Source organism: Heteronotia binoei, chromosome 1 (genome assembly GCF_032191835.1).
Source record: "Heteronotia binoei isolate CCM8104 ecotype False Entrance Well chromosome 1, APGP_CSIRO_Hbin_v1, whole genome shotgun sequence".
NCBI lineage: Eukaryota > Metazoa > Chordata > Lepidosauria > Squamata > Gekkonidae > Heteronotia > Heteronotia binoei.
The window spans coordinates 14,089,136-14,109,079 of record NC_083223.1 but is presented as its reverse complement, the minus strand read 5'-3'; the positions used below and the strand labels follow the sequence as shown (position 1 = coordinate 14,109,079).

The 19,944-nt window shown below is 44.4% G+C and overlaps 1 protein-coding gene across 1 annotated transcript; it reads right to left on the bottom strand.

The window, feature by feature from the left end:
• Positions 1-1,121: 1,121 nt before the first annotated feature.
• On the bottom strand, positions 1,122-18,837 carry LOC132566182 (cytochrome P450 2K6-like). The gene is made up of 9 exons (XM_060230951.1): positions 18,475-18,837; positions 15,480-15,642; positions 13,430-13,579; positions 12,490-12,650; positions 10,198-10,371; positions 5,917-6,064; positions 2,089-2,273; positions 1,608-1,749; positions 1,122-1,324 (listed from the first exon to the last, which is right to left on the bottom strand). The coding sequence occupies exons 1-9, from the start codon at positions 18,655-18,657 to the stop codon at positions 1,137-1,139; spliced, it is 1,494 nt and encodes a 497-aa protein (XP_060086934.1). The 5' UTR covers positions 18,658-18,837; the 3' UTR covers positions 1,122-1,136.
• Between the last annotated feature and the right edge of the window lie 1,107 nt (positions 18,838-19,944).

Below are 19,944 nucleotides of genomic sequence, written 5' to 3'. Positions count from 1 at the left end.
AGAATGTTCGTATCTTACCATTCTACTAAGCCAGCCTGGAGCAAACCTTTCTGGCTGCAAAAACAGACCACCGTGGCGTTGATCCAGGCCTTCTGGATCAAAGCCGGTACCTTTAATTTCCTGCATCTCTTTCTCAGTCACAAAAATTGCTTCACCAAGAAATCAGTTGGGCTTGCTTCCTCATTCAGTGACCACTGGCCTTTGTTTTATTCATTTTTCTCTGGCTTGAGGCAGTACAATTGTTCAAACAAATCCGAGAATTAGCAGAATAGGTAGGAAAACTAACTGGTCTTATATGTTTCATATGTAAAATGCAACACTAATTAATTATACCTATTTTGTCTACATAGCTGGTACTGTTGGAAGGATCTCTCTTCGACATATGTGATCATTGTTAGCTCACTTGGGTTGTTTTGGAGACTGAAAGACATCTGTAACATGTCAATCCAAGAAATCAGACACAGAAATGATGTTACTGTTCAGCAAAGAATTCAAGAAGTGAAGTCCAAATTTTGAACTACATTATGCCTCTGATCTTGTAGGGCAGGGGTCCCCAACCTCTGGGCCGCAGACTGGTACTGGTCTACGGCACGTTGGCAACTGGGTCACACAGCCCCGCTGCCCCCCCCCCAGTGACGTGCAGCCTCGCTGCCCCGCCCACCCCCATGGCGCTTCCACCTCCTTCTGTTTGTACAACTTCAAGGCTGGGGAAGGTGATGGCGAAGCACCTCCCCGGCTCTTTAAAGGCCAACCTTGGCAGGGAAGCCAGCAGCAGTGCGAGCGATCGGCTGAAAAAGCCGCACTGCCCTTGCCTCCTCCCCACTTCCTTCCTGAGGAGGGTGGGGAGGAGGAGGTGCGACGGGGGTGCAGGGAGGAGGCACCATGGGGGCGGAGACTAAATTAAGTGCCCCCACCCTGCAGGCCCTGGGGTTGCGGGGGGCGGGCTGGCCCTGGGGCCATTCCCTGGGCCCAAAAAGGCTGGAGACCATGGTTATAGAGGATCCAAAGAAGGATTTGAAACACAAATGTTTGTGACCAACCATAGTCTGGTTTTGTTGAATCTGAAATGTCCTTATTAAGAAAAAAGGTGCAGAAGAGGAAGATGGTGTTCAGAAAGAACTAAGCATGGTGGGATGTTAAGAATGCGGCAAAGCACAGATTCTGAAGGCCATTGGAGGTGCTGTGAGCCCAACTACAGGAGTCAGGTCCAGATCTTCTTTAGAAGTCCCAGGGGCTGGTTGGAAAGTGAATCTCTGCAGGAGACTCACAAAGAAGAGGAAGAGCTCCATTTTGGCAAGGGTCTCTCCAGCACACACTCGCCGACCTGTGACAATGAACAAGGGACAGGGCAGCCCTGTTTATTATCGTACTTTTGTACCATTTCCCCCATAGAATGATGGCCAAAGTAATTTACCATCAAACACAAGAAGGTTAACATAAAGTTTACTGAAGAACATAGGAACACCATGATTAAGGGTATTGAGGAAAACACTAATCTTGAGTGAATAATTGAGAAATGGGTAGCTGTGATGGTGTTCTTCCAAGTAAATGGGTTTGGGGACATGATCTGTTAATTAAACCCACAGTGATTAATTAAAAGGAGTTACCTGCAGAGAAAGGTAGGAAAGCCTCTCTCTTAACAAACTTTCCTTCAGCATCAAGGAAGTGCTCAGGATAGAATTTAAAGGGTTTCTCCCACTCAGATTCATCGTACAGCACTGAGTGCAATAATGGGATGATAAGTGTTCCCTGAAAAGGCAAAGCAATGAGTTATTGAAGAAAATGAAGATGGTCCACCAAATACATTAGCTGTCCTTCAGACTAAGAAAATGCCATCTTACAAACAGAGCTACACGAGAATTCAAATGCAATGGAAGAAAAAAAAAATTACTTGGATGGACAGTTTTTCTAGAGTTTGAAATTTTTGGCTTAATCCAGGCAAAATCAAACACATTCCCATTTTTTTCCCCACAAGACAAATATATGGGACGTAGAAGAACTTCATTAACTGGCTCTCTTATTCTGTGTTGCAACAAATTCACAAATGTGCCCTATTCAGCTAAGCAATGAATGTAAAGCAAAGATCACCTTTGGGATGAAGTAGTCTCCAAGAGTGACATCTGCATTGGTGGCACGTGGCACTCCACTAGGGAAAATATTACCAAACCTCTGAACTTCGTGGATCACCGCATCTGTGTAGGGCAATTTTGCTCGGTGTTCTATCCGCGGCTGAGCTGATCCGATCACTTCTGTTATTTCTTCTTGCACTTTCTCTGAGAGAACAGAATATTTTCCCTCGAATGAAATTTGTTTCAAATTTGAATTACTCTCTAGGTATACTGGGGCCAACTTAGTTAGTATGAATGGATCTAGCATTCTGCTCTTGGAAAAGTGCCTGCAGTCAGGGATTTGGTGATGGAGGACACCTCTCTGCTCAGCCTTGGGCTGTGATATCCAAGTGACCTCAAGAGTGAGAGAGAAAGAGGGTGGAACTCACTCGGAAGTTTTGAATTTGGAGTAGGGAGACATTAAGCAGACTTCAGAAAACATTGATTTATCCAGGGGCATTTGTTGTGGGAATAACAGAATTGTTGCTTCTTGGAGGGCAATATTTTGCTTCTAAATCAGAATAAGTATCCGGGGTTTTTTGCCTGTATTAGTCTATCACTTACAGCAAACTGAGACACTGTTAAATAGTGGGTTTGATACATGAAGAGGCTGAGTTGCAGTTGATCGAAGCTCTTTATTCAGGTTACAGAATGGTAACGGTTAAACTAAGACTACTCAACGGAGCCAACTATATACATTCCCGTGCTAGACCTGGACCAAAGGAGGCCACACTGAAAGTAACGAGGGAGCAGGCCTTCTCAGTAATGGCTCCCCACTGGTGGAATCAGCTACCGGAGGAAGTGCGAGCCCTGCGGGACCTTAACCAATTCCGCAGGGCTTGCAAAACTACCCTCTTCCAACAAGCCTACAGGGAACTCTGAATGTGACATCTAGCCATCTGGATAGACACCCCACCGAATGTAGCACCTTTAATTTACTATGGTTTTATAATTTTATGTAACTTTTTAACTGTATTTTAACTGTATCTTTTTATGAATTGTATAATTAATCATGGTACGCACCATGTCTTGTTAGCCGTCCTGAGCCTGCTTCGGCGGGGAGGGCGGGATATAAATAAAACTTATTATTATTATTAGAATATCATTGGATCAATTGAACTGGTGATTGGTCAGGAGAAGCAGAGATTTGACTCCATTTATCACGAGCCAAATTATACTAATTACATTCTATGATAAATTGCCAAATGATGTAAAAATCACTGGATTTACAGTCTCATAGCCACTCGGAAAAATACATTCCTTTGAATCTACCTGTTAATTCTCCTAATGGCAAGGCATTTAATCTAGCCTTGGAGAAAAGTATTCTATACTTAAAGAACTGTTAAACATTTGCAGTGCAGGCAGAGACTTTGGGACTGAAATACCTATACAATACAAGGAGCATATCCTTCAAGCTTTGCAGCCAGTACTCAATTTAACAAAATGTAAGGTACTAGATGGGATCAATTTATATGCATAAGAATAGTCCATTTGGTTAAAGAGCTCAAGGGAAAGCCCAATTATCTGTAGCTTGTCATCAACCAATTTTAACCAAGAACTTCAAAAGCCATCTTTACCTAGTTGGTATAGATAGCACTCTTGTGAGGAATGGCCAATGGCTGATCAATCTCATATGCTAACCAGATTGGAAGCACTGCATTCAAATTTGAAATCGATTGCCTTCATGAACAGTGGCGAAAAACATTAACAGTGGCGATAAACATCAAGATTTTCCTGTTCCTTCTATGGTTCCGGCATCAAAGAATTCCTTTCTTCCCCACATTCCTCCACAAACTACTGCTATAAATGCCCAAGAATATCATGAGGAGCTGAGGACTCCTCTTTCAGACCCATGATCTCTCTAGAACTACCCACCATAGTGAAGTGTAGAATCAGCCCAATGAAAATAACTCTACAAAAGTTTATACTAGTTTGAAAATTGCTACTTTCCATCACAAGGAGAGGGAAAGATGGCATCTTGATGTATAGTAAGCTTTGAAGCTCTCTGCTTCTAAGGCTGTTTTAGTACACCCTCATTATTTTAATATTTTTTTTTCATGAAAGGCGCATTCAAACTTCCCGTGGTCGTAGAACCTTGTTTTTGTCTGGAAATTTGTTAATTTTAAATTCTCATAAGATGGGGAGGAAAAACAAAGGAGGATGAGCTCAGATCTGTGATCACTAGCAAAGATTACTAAGCAATTAAGAATTGATGAATTGATATAATTCAAGAAATCTGTAAGTAGAATATCAACTTTCTCTGCTCTTTCCTCATAAAATAAGCATGAGAACATAGAAATAGAGCAAGATTTATCTCCTTGGTAACCCTCAAATTGTTATTTCAGGGTTCATCCTTCTTCTCCTAAATTATCACAGGAAGGGAAGCCAACCCACCTGTGTGAGAGCAAGGTATGTGGATTGAATTCTCAAAAAGACTTTTAAACTGAAATTTAAAGGAAATCAGTGTCTCCTTGCCGGTGAGACAGTTGTGTCAGTTTTCCAGCAATTCAATCATATCTCCTTCCAATTTAATCGGCTCAGTCACAATTTTATCTCCTTCACTCAAGAGGCTTTGACTTTGAGCTCCTTGTCTTCTTGGAAGAGGTACAGGGGATGAGAAAAGAAATAACCTCAGGAATAAGGTTTTCCATGCAGAAATCACAATTCAAACAACAACCAGAGGAAGAAATGGATGCAGGAAGAAATTTGATTATGGAGGAGTATGCAGACTGCAAAACAACCAGATAGCAATTTACTTTACAGAAAATTATTTGAATCATGGCCACTGGTGAAATTGGAGACATATTATCTATTCTTTAATCCAACCTTTGGGAATTAAAGAAACTCTGGTTTTTCCTTTTTTCCCCTTTTCCCTTTCCATCCCCTTTTGCTTTAACTGAATACAATATTGAAATGAACTCTGGTTTACTATATGCACACAGGTGGAAAATGGAAGGGACAGTAGTAGATTGCTGGTGAGGACCCCCCTACTTCTCTGCCCCTTCACTGATTTCCATTAAGTTGCCAAAATCTTCTCCATGGCCATTGTGATGTCCAGTTTGTTCCCAAGAGAGTAAGAGTGAATGGTCACTCTCTAAACATGATGGGAATCTTGGGGAAGGGCACAACAGATGCAACTTTAGAAGAGAATTCAACCCACCCCTTCTATAACATTACACTAGATGGGGAAAAACAGGAAGTATCTCATTTATTGTCAGGGCTTTTTTTTCTGGCAGGAGCTCCTCTGCATATTAGGCCACGCCCCCATGATGTAGCCAATCCTCCTGGAGCTTACAGGGTTCTTCTTACAGGGAACTACTGTAAGCTCCAGGAGGATTGGCTACATCAGAGGGGCGTGGCCTAATATGCAGAGGAGCTCCTGCTAGAAAAAGAGCCCTGTTTATTGTTATTGTGGTCTTTTGGCCAAATTGTACCGGATTCCTCGTCTGATGAAGTGTGCTTAGAGCACACAAAAGCTTACGTTCTGAATAAAACTAAGTTGGTCTTAAAGTTGCAACTTGACTGCTATTTTGGTCTACTACTTCAGACCAACACGGCTGCCCGCCTGGATCTAGACTTCTCTTTGGTTCTTCTTGTACTCCCTCGTTTTGGTAACATCCAACAGCAATCTCAGTTTATTTTCTGTTCTTACCTCTATACATAATGGAATCCAGAGCATCCCTTATCACACAAAATGCAGAAGTTTAACTCAACAGCAATCTCATGTTTCCCCCCATTCTTATCGCTATGCATAACCGGAATCCAGATATCCTGGAATAATGGAAACCAACCAATGGAAAAGACTTACTCTGAATTTCAGGGTACTTCATCATCAGCAACAGGCCCCAACGCAAGGTAGTCGAAGTGGTGTCCATGCCAGCGCCAAATAAGTTTTCCACAAGAGCTTTTAGGTTTTCATTGTGGAAAAATGCATTGCTCTGGTTCTTGTTCTTTTCCTAGGAGATAAGGTGAAATAAAACATTCCTTCATTCTCTTCTCTTCTCTCCTCCTTTCCTTTCTTTTCTCCAATTAAAACTATATGGCTCAATGCCTTAAGCAGTATAACAACCTGAAATTTCACTTGCGATTGTGGCATCAGGCCAAAATCAATACCAATACCTAATCAATATGTATGGCTTGGTGATGCTAGAATTAAATAACAGTACTTTTAGGAAATAATCTTCTAGGACAGTTTAAGCAGAGGAGTTTTAGCTTGTTGAGAGAAAGGGGAACTACGAAAGGTCATTGCCCTTTCCAAAACCGCAGGGTGAAAGCGCCAGTAAGAAGCATAAAAGGAACTGCGGCAGGTGCTAGCAATGGAGCAGGAAAGTATGTGTGAAATAATTCTATATAAGGAAACAGGGGACAAACAGGAGCCCTAACAGGGGCTCAGGGAGCCGGTAAACAACACAAAAGGTGGTTGAAGTATGACGTGGACATCCTCCCAGGGAACTGGAGAACATGGGTGTTTTAAGGTAGTGAGTGGGTGGAGACCCCCTATAAGGGATGGCAGGTAACTGTAATCATTGCTCAGACCCTCGGGTCTGAAGCCCGTGTATAGAGCGCTTATGCACGTTAAATAAAGAAGCTGTTTCCTGACCTTGCCTCAGACCTCGTTTGTGAGTATGATTTACTATTAATTGGACAACACAGGACTTTCCCTGCTACATACGATCTCTATTTCTAAAAAGACAAAAGGAATTATTTTTGTAACATCCAGAATTCTATTAGGATTTTGATCTGAAATGGAACCACTCTGCTTGGATTAGAATAGTAGAAATCCACAAACAACAGTAAAATGAAAGAAAATCTGAGCTTGGGATATGAGAGACTGTATCTATTCTACCAAGCAAAAGAGAACAAATCCTATCAGAGCAGGGAATTTGCAAAAAGCTTAAGCTGCAGTACTGCAGTTGGAGCCCTCTGCTCATGACCTGAGTTCAATCCCAGTGGAAGCTGGTTCAGGTAGCCGGCTCCAGGTTGACTCAGCCTTCCATCCTTCTGAGGTTGGTAAAATGAGTACTCAGCTTGCTGGGGGGAAAGTGTAGATGACTGGGGAAGGCAATGGCAAACCACCTTGTAAAAAGTATGTCCTGAAAATGTTGTGAAAGAAACGTCACCCCAGAGTCGAAAATGATTGGTGCTTGCACAGAGGACTACCTTTACCTTTTACTTCTCATAAACATAGCTGAACAGGCATTCACTCTTGCAAGAATAAAAGCCCTGAGAAGACCAGGAGCTCTTATGAATGAAGAAGAGCACTGTGAAGACCTCCCCGCCCCCAGTTTAAAAATTGTCATTGTTTTTCCTCTTTTCTCTGGAAGCACAAGAGCTACGTCAATTACTGTTATGTATGTGGACTCAAGAGAAGACTTTGGGCGGTCCTGCCTGGATAATTGGAGCCATACGGACTGAGCTTGGGGACTTGGGAACAATGGGCTGCAGGATCCAAATCTCTGCAGCCCTGGACCAATCACAAGCCCCCGCCGGTTTAAATGACCCAATAACGTGCTTACGTAGGAACCCAGGGGGGTATATAAGTTTGGCCCCGTTGGCCTAGTTCTCAAACTTGTAGTACAGCCAGCTACCACTATGCTTTACTGCTACCTCGTCTCTTCGATGCTTTGAACCTACTATACAATAATGACCAGCCACAGGACTTGGCTAACAAAGTTAACTGAGGGATTTGGTGTTGGGAATTTCTAGGTAACTCCTAGAGATTTCCCAGAATGCCTTCCAGGAGGGCCCCCAGGATGCACCTGGGTGTCTCAGGGTCCACCTGTGTGACCTGGGCAGACCAGGTCAAAAGCGGTGGAGACAGTAATATAAAATGGGTGGAGACACAGGTTTAATAAAAGTCCTTGCTCCAAGGAGAAAGGGACTCTTGAGCTGGGTCCAGACTGGCAGCTTGGGGCACATGGGAAGAAGAAGAATTGCAGATTTATACCCTGTTGGCAACGACATTAAATATTGGATACTGTCCTGGTAAATATATTCCACTGTTGCATACAGTTGTCTCTCTTGTCTATTCATCCCTGTGTTCCATGTCCCTCTTCTTCAGTATCTTCTGCTGCGTATAAATTCTCTAACATACCCCGCCCTTCTCTCTGAATCAGAGACTCAGAGCGGCTCACAATCGCCTTTATTTTCTCCTCCCACAACAGACACCCTGGGAGATGACTGGGGCTGAGAAGGCTCTTACAGCAGCTGCCCTTTCAAGGACAACTCCTGCTATGGCTGTCCCAAGGCCATTCCAGCAGATAGCTATGGCTGTCCCAAGGCCATTCCAGCAGCTGCAAGTGGAGGAGTGGGGAATCAAACCCGGTTCTCCCAGATAAGAGAACTTAACCACGTACTTAACCACTACACCAAACTGGCTCTCAAATTGGGCCATCCCAAATCGAGCTGGCTCAAAATGGTGTGGTGGAAGCCCATCCACATGCTCCCCCACAAAGCGCCTGTATCTCACCCAGGACATGCTATGGTGCGGTCAGACAGCTGTCCTGCACAATCCCTATAGCTTGGTTTGGATTTCTTTTATTAAAATTCATTTTATTGGTCATGCACACGTGCGCCCATGTGCCTATACCTTGAATAAAAGAGAGCCAGTTTGGTGTAGTGGTTAAGTGTGTGGACTCTTATCCGGGAGAACCGGGTTAGATTCCCCACTCCTCCACTTGCAGCTGCTGGGATGGCCTTGGGTCAGCCATCGCTCTGGCAGAGGTTGTCCTTGAAAGCGTAGCTTCTGAGAGAGCCTCTTAGCCCCACCTACCTCACAGGGTGTTTGTTGTGGGGGAGGCAGAAAAGGAGATTGTGAGCCGCTGTGAGTGGAGAGTTGAATATAAATCCAATGCCTTCTTCTTCTTCTATGTACTTGGAATCAATTTTTAAAATATTTTTAAAGCCGGAAGCAGCTTGGGGCAGACTGGTGGCTTCACACTGCAATGCACCTCGCGCGTGTGCTCTGGCATGCAGACACCCGCTGAGGTGGATGCTGTAAGAGGCAAAAATTTGCTACCGCTTCGGAAGTAGTAGCTTTTTCCGGTGGGACTAGGATGGGGTGAGTGTAGGAGCGGGATGGGAGGCAGATGTGCGTGTTTAATTATGCTTTTTTGGTCCACCCACATCCCATCCATGTGCTGGCTTAAAATGCCGGTCTGGGCCGAGCCTTGGTGTTGGTCTGTAAAGTACTGGGGTTGGCGCAGTAAGAGACCAGAGTCGGAGAGTGATTTCAGCAAGCTTTACTTCAGGAACACCAACACAGACTGAGCTCTATTCAAACCTCCCGCTCCTTTATACAATTCTTGCCCCCTTCTGATTGGTCCTTAACTATGTACATGGATTGGCTATTTACAGGGGCCTAAGGGCCTATCAGGGTACAGTATGAGCCTAGATGTTGATTGGCTACTTATGTTTCAATCCTTCCCCTGATTGGGCACGCTTAGGCCTTCTCTGGAACCCTGGTGTGGAGTACAAGCTTTGGCTTGTTCAGCTTCCCTCCAAAAGTAACAGTTCTCCCATTTGAGCCTAGGACACAACATGGTCCTTAGAAGAGGACAGACTGCTGAGCTCATCTTGACCATGTGGTCTGACTATGCCAGCGGGACTGGCATTCAAATATTAAAAAGACTTTAAACCAATAGAACAAACTCCAGAGGCACTTTTAAGGCCAGTAATGTTTTATTCAAGGTAGGAGCTTTAGTGTGCACTCACACTTCCTCAGATAACGGAATCTATCTGAGGAAATGAGTGTGCAAGCAAAAGCTCATATCTTGAAAAAACCTTATTGGTCTGAAAGGTGCCATGGGACTCTAACTTTGTTCTCTTGCTTCAGACCAACATGGCTATCCAGGGGTGGAATTCTAGCAGGAGCTCCTTTGCATATTAGGCCACACACCCCTGATGTAGCCAATCCTCCACGAGCTTACGAAAAAGAGCCTTGTAAGCTCTAGGAGGATTGGCTACATCAGGGGTGTGTGGCCTAATATGCAAAGCAGCTCCTGCCAGAATTCCACCCTGTGGCTATCTATCCCCCTCGATTTAATTCAGTGGGTGAGAGAAGTTCACCTCTGATTATGGGCATGTTTACCTCTTGCTGTTGGATTAGAAAAGCATCGATGAAGCTCCTCTGGTCATTCACATCCAGTTCTTTGAGGTGTTCGATGAAGGTGGCCTGTATGAAGTCGTACAGTTTATCCCTGTTCTTAAGGACAGACTTGAGACCACCAAAAAGAAAACCCAGAGCAGGGAACATGTTGTATAGCTAAAATGAGAAAATATGAGAAAGAAAAGATTGAGAAATTCCCAAATCTGACAGCTGAGGCAGAAATCTCAAAGATGTTTAAAAATCTCCCATGACGCTGTACCACCCAAACTCTCTTGGTGTATTCCAAGCACTGCAGTGATTAGGGTTACCAAGGTGTACAACCAGTAAGGTTGCCAAGTCCCCGCTGTCTGCGGCCAGAAGTTACGTCATCATGTCGGCAACGTCGCGCACACGCCGGTCTAGGATCATCCAGGAAAACTCTATGGTTTTCCCGGACACTCTAGCAATTTTGGAGGAAAACTCTATGGTACCCTATGGTTTTCATATGGTACCATAGAGTTTTCCCTCCCAAATTGCTAGCGCATCCGGGAACACCATAGAGTTTTCCTGGATGCTCCTAGACCGGCGTGTGCTTGACGTTGCCGACACAATGACATCACTTCTGGGTGATTTATTTATTTATTCTATGACTTATATCCCGCCCCTCCCATAAAATGGCTCAGGGCGGCTCACAACAAATGATAAAACAATAAACAAAGTGCAAAATTATTACAATTAAAAAGTCAAAGCATTTAAAAACCATAAAATCTTAACATTAAAACTATACCGTATATTTCACTAAGGTCTGATAAGCTACATTAATCTAGTCAGGCGTAGGCTAGCCGGAAGAGGCTTGTCTTACAGGCCCTGCGGAACTGAGTAAGATCCCGCAGGGCCCTCACCTCTTCCGGCAGCTGGTTCCACCATGTGGGGGCCATTGTGGAAAAGGCCCTGTCTCTGGTTGTCTTGAGACGGACTTCTTTGGGCCCGGGGATGGTGAGAAGGTTTTGCGTCCCAGACCTCAGTACTCTCTGGGGAACGTGTGGGGAGAGACGGTCCTTCAGGTAGGCAGGTCCCAGGCCATATAGGGCTTTAAAGGTAATGACCAGCACCTTGTACCGGACCCGGTATATTATTGGAAGCCAGTGCAGAGCCCGAAGACCCGGCCGAATGTGCCCCCACCTTGGGAGGCCCAATAACAGCCGGGCCGCGGCATTCTGCACCAGCTGCAATTTCCGGGTCCGGCACAGGGGCAGCCCCATGTAGAGGGCATTGCAGTAATCCAACCTCGAGGTGACCGTAGCATGGATCACTGTTGCTAGGTCGTCGCGGTCCAGGAAGGGGGCCAGGAAGGAAGGGTGATGTCTTTGTGCCGGCGACATCGGGCGAGGATCCCCCTGCCGGCCCAATGTGGGCTGGCAGGTTGAGAACCTCCCGGGTGGGAGAACCCTTGCTTGGCCCGGGAACTTGGCAGCCCTAACAATCAGGCCTCATTTTGGGCAAGAGATCTTTCTTTCTTACCCCCCCTCCCCATATATATATATATTTGTTTCTGGACTCCATTGTTCATACTCCCTGTAAGAATTTTGCTGAATTTTAAGATTTGATAAAAATTTCTAATATTTCCCCCCACACAAAAAAGGGAAAAATAACCAAAACAGACAAAGCAGACGGATGGAAATCCTCCTCATGCCATTGTGGCCACTTTGGAGAAAGTAATTTACAAAGTATGATGGGAGTAGGGTTTGATTATGACAATTGGAATTCAAGAAGCATTTTGAGGTAGATGCTGAGCTGATATAATTAAGAACACCTACTGGTGATGTCAGGGGTGTGGGGCATATGCAAAAATGCTTTTCAAATGAGTTGTGATAATGAACTCCAGCACCTCTTTTTCTATGAAATGACTCCTGTGTACAACCACCAAGGGATTAGGAATGGTGACACAGGGGGTGGGTTGCTGGCACTGCATGAGCTGTGACATCACTTCCAGGCATAACCACAAGTGACATCACCCTGTGTGTGACATCAACATCTTTTAAAATCTATTTCTTCAAGCAGCCGCAAGCGACAAGTGTTGTCTGAGGCCCTGGTAACACTTAAAGTGGCACAGGTCTGAAACAACCGTTCCATATATTTTCCTAAAAATTTCAAATAAGTTGCAGGTCTCTCCGAAGAAGTTTTGTAGCTGTTTTGTAGTGAATCTTTTTAAAGGCATAAATATGTACACAGTCCTGCCTGTACTGTTTCTTCTGGCATTTCAACCATTTTAAAACCAACTTTTAAATAGTTTACCATGACTGAGGGCTGTCCCATGAGGCGGATGTTTTCATTCATCAAATTCAGTAATCTTATAAATGTTTGATCTTCATATTCAAATCGCTTGCCAAGTAATATTGTTACTATAATATTGGCAACAGCAGAATTCATAATCATAGTAGTCTCAAACGGTTTCCCTACAGAACAAATATTACAATTAAGATGTGATGTTACAGAATCAACATCAATATTAATTGAGCCTCCTTCATTAGGTTGCCTAAGCTTGGTTAGCATTTCTCATCCATTCGGTGCTGATCCAGAAGGTTCTGCAGTGTGTATGGACCACATGAAGAAAAGCAAAGATACAAAGTTAACTCACTGTTGTATACTGCCTCTTTAAGAGGCTATCCCAATAGGCTTCAGAACAACCAGGAGACTAGGGTTGCCAATCTCCGGGGGGGGGGGGGCAGGAGATCCCCCAGTTTGGAGGCCCTCCTCCTGCTTCAGGGTCATAAGAAAGTGTGGGGGGAGGAGAAAGGAAATGTATGCTGGGCATGCCATTATTCCCTATGGAGAACGATTCCCATAGGGAACAATGGAGAATGGATTCACAGGTATCTAAGGCTGGGCAGGGCTGTCGTTTGAGATAGACACACCAAATTTGCAGCATAGCATTTGGTGCCTCACCCCAAAGTACCCTCCAAGTTTCAAAAGGATTGGACCAGGGGGTGCAATTCTATGAGCCCTCAAAGAAGGTGCCCCTATCCTTCATTATTTCCATTGGAGGGAAGGCATTGAAAAGGTGTGCAGTCCCTTTAGATCTGATGGCCAGGGCTCCCTTTGGAATTCAATTATGCTTATCGCAACCTTGTTCCTGGCTCCACCCCCAAAGTCCCTAGATATTTCTTGAATTGGACTTGGCAACCCTATCGGCAAATAGGAGTGGGTGTCATTTGTTCCATTACACAAAACTCACCTTTAAAAGATTCAAACTTCTGTATTAGGAAGTGGCACTCCTCAACAATTTTGTCTTCTATGGTCTTCTTGCCCATTCCGTAGTCCCTTAACGTGGTTAGCGTAAATCGTCTCATCACTTTCCAGTTCTCTCCATTAGCAAAAACAACACCTGCAGAGAAATATATATTATATTGATGTGCAGAACAGCAGTCGATTCTTCAGCGTTTGGCTCGTGGACTACAGATGACCCATCAGCCTTGTTGGAGAAACTAAAACATTCACCTACTAATCAGAAGTAAAATTGGGAAAGGGGGGGGGGTAGAAGAGAGATAAGTTCCTTGTTTCATTGCAAGACTGTCAAGCATCGATATTTCGAAATAATCAAGCTTTTGTTTTAAATCAAAGACTTGTTTTATTGAAACTCCATGACTTGCTCCAAGGACAGATATCTTGGAAGTAATACTGAACACAGTGTTGCATAGTATCTTATAGGCTACTTCAAAAGACAGGGTTACAGATAACTTCAAAAGAATAACATAAAGATGCAAATTGAGTTGAAGGTTCAAAGGCTACTAGCTATTACCCCTTTGATGCCTAAGGAATGTTAACATCTCCGTTTCTCACACATTCTCTACTAGCTGATAAGACATTGCTGTGAGAATCTGGGGGAGAGGCATTTTACATTGTGAATACAAGGTTACCTTACACATCTTGAAAGCAGAGAGATTTATTATGCATTCATAGGAAGGAGGAGAGAAGTGAGAGAATGGGGGGAGAAGGGAAGAAAGGTATGTTTAAACCAGCGCTTAGAAATATCAGGCTTGACAAAGACATTAGCAACGACAGAAATACATAAAAGAAATAAAATGTTTGCAGGGTCCAATTGTTTGTCCCTGAGAGCTGAGCCAGCTCCTATCCATATAACCAGGCATGTTTCTAGGTCACCCTACTAGGGCTGTGAAGATTTCCCAGAATTCCACCTGCTTCAGAGATAGGTTGCAGTTTTACCCCATCTAGTCTGTTCTTGCTGGCTGTACAATTAAATTTTATTTCAGGCCAGGGATAGAACACTCTTCCATCATGATTGTCCCTCTTCCCATGACGTGAACTTCAATACGTCTACCCCTTCCTTTTCTCTATCCCTGCAACCAGCCTCCCTACTCATTACACAGGGATGGGACACTGTGCTCTGTGTGCGTGTAACGTGTCGTTCAGACACAGCCATCTGATGGAAACCTCATGGGGTTCTGAAAGCAAGAGACGAACAGAGAGCGTTTTCGCACTGACCTTAATCGGGAGCGACGTCCCTCTTCACCGCGCAGCGTCTGCGCGGATTTCGCACGAATTGCTCCGCAGAACCCGGAAGAGCCGCAAAGTCCCGTGGCTTTTGCGTCGCAAATGTAAACTGGGTTTTGGCCAGTTTACATTTGCGGCGCAAAAGCCGCAGGACTTTGCGGCTCTTCCGGGTTCTGCGGAGCAATTCGTGCGAAATCCGCGCAGACGCCGCGCAGTGAAGAGGGACGTCGCTCCCGATTAAGGTCAGTGCGAAAACGCTCAGAGGTAGTTTTCCATTGCCTGCCTCTGCATAGGAACCCTGGACTGCCTTGGTGGTTTTTTGTCCAAGTACTAACCAGGACCGACCCTGCTTAGCTTCCAAGATATGAGGAGATTGAGCTAGCCTGTACAAGTGGCCTTGAACTGTAAGAGCCCTGCCGACGATAGAAAAAACTGTGAATGTTTCACTGTATGGAAAAAAGAGCTGCATGAGGGTTAGGGTACGATGAAGGTGTGAATCCACTGCCACTGTTTGTGCCTCTGTTTTTGAACCTTTTCCCTTCTGCGGTTTCCAAGATCTCAATCTCTTGGGGTTGTTCTTTTCCCTCGGGGTTTTGGGGCGGGGGGCGGGGACATAAGTGCTTGTATCAAAACCATTTAAACCAGCCCAGCACTATAGATAAGGAACCTCCACTTTGCATATCTCATGGATCGTGTTTGGTAGAGACTCTCCATGGCTGAAAGTTCTACCTAAGCAAGCAAGACTAGCTACTCTTCAGAAAGAAGAACCTCACCATTGCCGTGTTCAAGGTCTTCAAACGCTGGCATCACGGGCCTGTCCGCAAAGGCATCTGCCTGGTTCACCAAAGCTTCCTTCACAGTCTTGTAGCCTGCCAGAATGACCATTTTCTGGGTTCCCATTTGGATGCTGAAGACAGGGCCGTACTGCTTAGAGAACTGAAATGTAATGAAGGTAAATGAGGAGCACAGATAATTTGTACTCATTTTCTTCTCTTTAAAGAACTTCTCTTTAAAGATCCTCTCTGAGAGAACTTGTGACTCACCCAAGGTGATACTAGCAACTGCATGCGGAGGCATGGGGAATCAAACCTGGTTCCGCCAGATTAGAGTCAAGCACTACACCGAACGATTAAGATAATGTGTAGCTTATAATGAAGGCTCAAATTCAGCGTTAATATTTGTTCTTTAAGCAAGAGATGTAACCTTTCATGTTTCTGTTCATTTTTCTTCGACTGTTTTGAGTCATTTTGTTTATTGCTTCAAAGAGAGATTATAGATTTGGATGTTGTAATTATGATGCCTTATTATCTGCCGCTATATCTGAAAAGGATACTACGTTATATCAGAAGATGGTGGAGGACCTGGCGCGACTTGGTCCATGGGGTCGCAAAGAGTCGGACTCGACTGTGCGACTGAACAACAATATCTGAAAAAAATGTATTTTTACTAATAGAGCTGATTTCCCTTGCTGCATGTAACTATTCATGATATCTGAACTTTTTGTTTGATGAATTGTTATCTCCCCTAAACCTTCTTGCCCTTTCTATCCCAATTTTCTTTGGAGGAAAAAAAAAAGTTTTTAAAAAGATCATCTAGCTAGGTTTTCTAGATGGTGTTAACAAGGATACTAGACACGTTTGGTAAAAAATGTGTTGATCAAATATATACATGCACACATGTACATACGCACACAAGAAAGTGCCAGAAATGTCTCGTTAATAGAGGCCAGGGTTGTCAGTCTTTTGTCTGACTGCTGAGTGGTAGATTCCATTTGGTGTAGTGGTTAAGTGCGTGGACTCTTATCTGGGAGAACTGGTTAAGTGCGTGGACTCTTATCTGGGAGAACTGGGGTTTGATTCCCCACTCCTCCACTTGTACCTGCTGGAATGGCCTTGGGTCAGCCATAGCTCTTGCAGAAGTTGTCCTTGAAAGGGCAGCTTCTTTGAGAGCTCTCTCAGTCCCACCCATCTCACCGGGTGTCTGTTGTGGGGAAAGAAGATAAATGAGATTGTGACTGCTCTGAGACTCTGAGATTCAGAGTTTAGGGTGGGATATAAATCCAATATCATCTTCTTCTTCTTCTTCTTCTTCTTCTTCTTCTTCTTCTTCTTCTTCTTCTTCTTCTTCTTCTTCTTCTTCTTCTTCTTCTTCTTCTTCTTCTTCTCCTCCTCCTCCTCCTCCTCCTCCTCCTCCTCCTCCTCCTCCTCCTCCTTCTCTTTCTCCTTCCTTTCAAACCTTCCTGTGTGCAATGGAGTACAAATAGACGATGCGTGTGGATGGGCATTGTCCCTTTATCAAGCCATAGGGGCAAGGCAGACCACATGTATGGAGCTTGACCTTCCTGGTTGCAGATCTCTAGCATTTTCTCAGTTTTTGTTATGGGACAGAAAAAGAAAATACTGGAGTGTCCAGTTCAATAAAGTCCGCTCACAGAGTGAGCGACATATAAATCTTAAATAAATAAATAAAAATATGTCCAGCACGGCCCTTTCCCAAAGGAAAGAATTCCCCTGTAGATATGGTTTACACAGAATCCAGAGAACCAAGACCACATTTCTATGCGTCTTAACCTAAGATGGCCCATTTTCCCCTGAGATGTAAGTATTCTATATGTAGGGAGGTTTTTTAAAAAAATGTAAATCAGCATTCAAACATGTGACTTTCCCCGTCTATAGCTTTTGGTGGAAGAAGCAGAAAATGAGGAAGAAGAGCAGCTTGCAGTCTCCTTTCCCTTCGCCTCCCCTCCACAGACACCCTGTGAGGTAGGTGAGGCTGAGAGAGCTCTTTCCAGAACTTCTCTTTAAAGATCCTCTCTGAGAGAACTTGTGACTCACCCAAGATGACACAAGCAACTGCATGTGGAGGCATGGGGAATCAAACCTGGTTCCGCCAGATTAGAGTCAAGCACTACACCAAAATGGAAATATTGGTTGCAACTTGAGGGCACTTTCCACCACTACCTTTCTTCTCTCAAGGTATGACTGCTGGGGTTTCTATGGAGATCTAATTTCTGTTCCAATTTGTGGAATCCTAAGAATGCAGTAAGCCCCACTGAAGAGATCTGAGTGAGATTCCAAGTTGACTCATTGGTGCATGATCTACCTTGAACACAGCTTTGATTCCAATGTTCTGTCTTTCATTATTATTAATAGAGCCCTGTACCCCAACTCAATTTTCACTATGTTCTCTTAGAACAGAAATAAAAGAGGAAGTTCTTTTCATCTGGATTGTATGAACATATATGAAGCTGCCTTATACTGAATCAGACCCCTGGGTCCATCAAAGTCAGTATTGTCTACTCAGACTGGCAGTGGCTCTCCAGGGTCTCAAGCTGAGGATTTTCACACCTACTTACGTGGACCCTTTTTAGTTGGAGATGCCAGGGATTGAACCTGGGACCTTCTGCTTACCAAGCAGATGCTCTACCACTGAGGCACCATCCCTCATAGATTCTTCAGGAATAAATCAGATTATCTTCTAAAATTGAGGGGAACGTGGGTTTGAGGAAGGTTTGTTTTGGTTTAACTTGGTAAAAGTCTATGGATTTGTTCATGGCACCGCAGTGGTTTAGTTAAACAGACTGGTTACAGCATTACTTCCCATGTAATAATATAGCAAAGTATATTTTATTAATACATAAGCAAGTTATATGACATACATTCACCTTCACGTTAGTGCTTGCATTTGGGATAGAAAAACTTAAGGTCCCTCGATCTTACAAGACCAGCACAAGGCAGGGATCTAGGACAAAACAAACAAGAAGGTTACCTTCATCATGGTTGTGTGAGGCCTCTTCAGATCCAGTAGGTGGAGGTTTCCAATAAGTGGTAATGGGCGTGGTCCTGGTGGGAGCTTTTGGCTACGGCTCTTCCAGAAATTCTTCCGTTCCCAAAGGAATGCAAGTGTAAGGGCAAACAGGAACAACACAGAAATAGGACCCATCCAATCCATTTCTTGGAAACAAGAAGTTGCTTGTAGAGTTTACAGAGAAATTTGCAGTGGATTTGATCAAGGGGTGTTTCTGTCCCCTGAAATGAGTCAAAGAGATTTGTTTATATAGATGTGGTCCAGTATAAGCTTTCACCAAGCACCCAGTCTATGCATTTAATAAGAAATATCACCCAAGTTTCTGTATGCTTCATCTAAAACCGTGTGTTTGAATGGGTGGTGTCTAATTCATCAAATGGAAAGTTGACAGAACAGGTCTGAACACTCTTGACTCCTGACTGAAAGTTCAGCACAATATTATCTGGAAGGCTAAGCTAGTTAATTATCTACTGTGTCCAAAGTGTTGTGTTGCCATTGTATAGGTTAACTACTGAACTTTTACTTACTGAGAAGTTCCCAACAGGTGAGCATGACTTTCAGAATTGTTTGAGAGCCAGTTTAGAATAGTGGTTAAGTCCGTGCACTCTTATCTGGGAGAACCAGGTTTGATTTCCTACTCCTTCACATGCACCTGCTGATGTGACCTTGGGTCAGCCACGAGTTCTCTCAAAGCTGTTCTTCTCAAGAGCAGTTCTGTGAGAGCTCTCTCAGCCCCACCTACCTCTCAGGGTGTCTGTTGAGAGGGGAGGGGAAAGGAGATCATAAGCCACTTTGAGACTCCTTCGCTTACAGAAGGACTGTGTATAAATCCAGTCTCCTCCTCCTCTTCTTCCTTGTCTTCTTCTTCTTTTCCCATGGGCAGAGCAATCCTGAGTTATGCCAGCATCTGAGCACCCAGCTGACACATAGTTCAGGCACCACTAGGTGGCTCCCTAAGGGCCAAGTTATGCTGGAGTGGGAAAAGGGAGAAAGTGTCCCAGGCTGCGTGTGAGGCCATCACCATGGTGATTCCACTGGAGCACGGCCTTCTGGCATACTGCCAAGGCAGGGTGGCAGGAGGGGATGGGCACTGTTCACCCAGAGGATGGGCCAATCCTAGGACAAGTGTGGTCTCATGACACAGTTGGGAACAGGGAGAGGCAGCTACAGAGATGCTGATCGCCTCTCCCACCCTGCCCCCTGACAGAAACCTGTGCCAATGATAAGCATACAGTCGAAGTCATCTGCTTTCTCTGCATGCCACCATGTTCCACAGGCAAGCTCCCAGTGATTGCTTTGAGTCTTCCCTCTTTCATGGCTCCCCCTAACACTGACTCCAGGAAGCCCTGTGACACATTGCTGTCACCCCAACAGTGACTCCGGGAACCCCTGTGACTCATTGCCATCCCCTCAACACTGACTCCGGGAACC

Bases quoted from the DNA above. Each gene is read 5' to 3' on its own strand.
- LOC132566182 (XM_060230951.1), bottom strand. From the start codon at position 18,657: ATGGATTGGATGGGTCCTATTTCTGTGTTGTTCCTGTTTGCCCTTACA. The intron at 12,651-13,429 runs GTGAGTTTTGTG...TTTGTTCTGTAG, and splicing joins GAAGTTTGAATCTTTTAAAG to GGAAACCGTTTGAGACTACT. The intron at 1,325-1,607 runs GTAACTCCTTTT...TCATTGTCACAG, and splicing joins TTTCCTACCTTTCTCTGCAG to GTCGGCGAGTGTGTGCTGGA.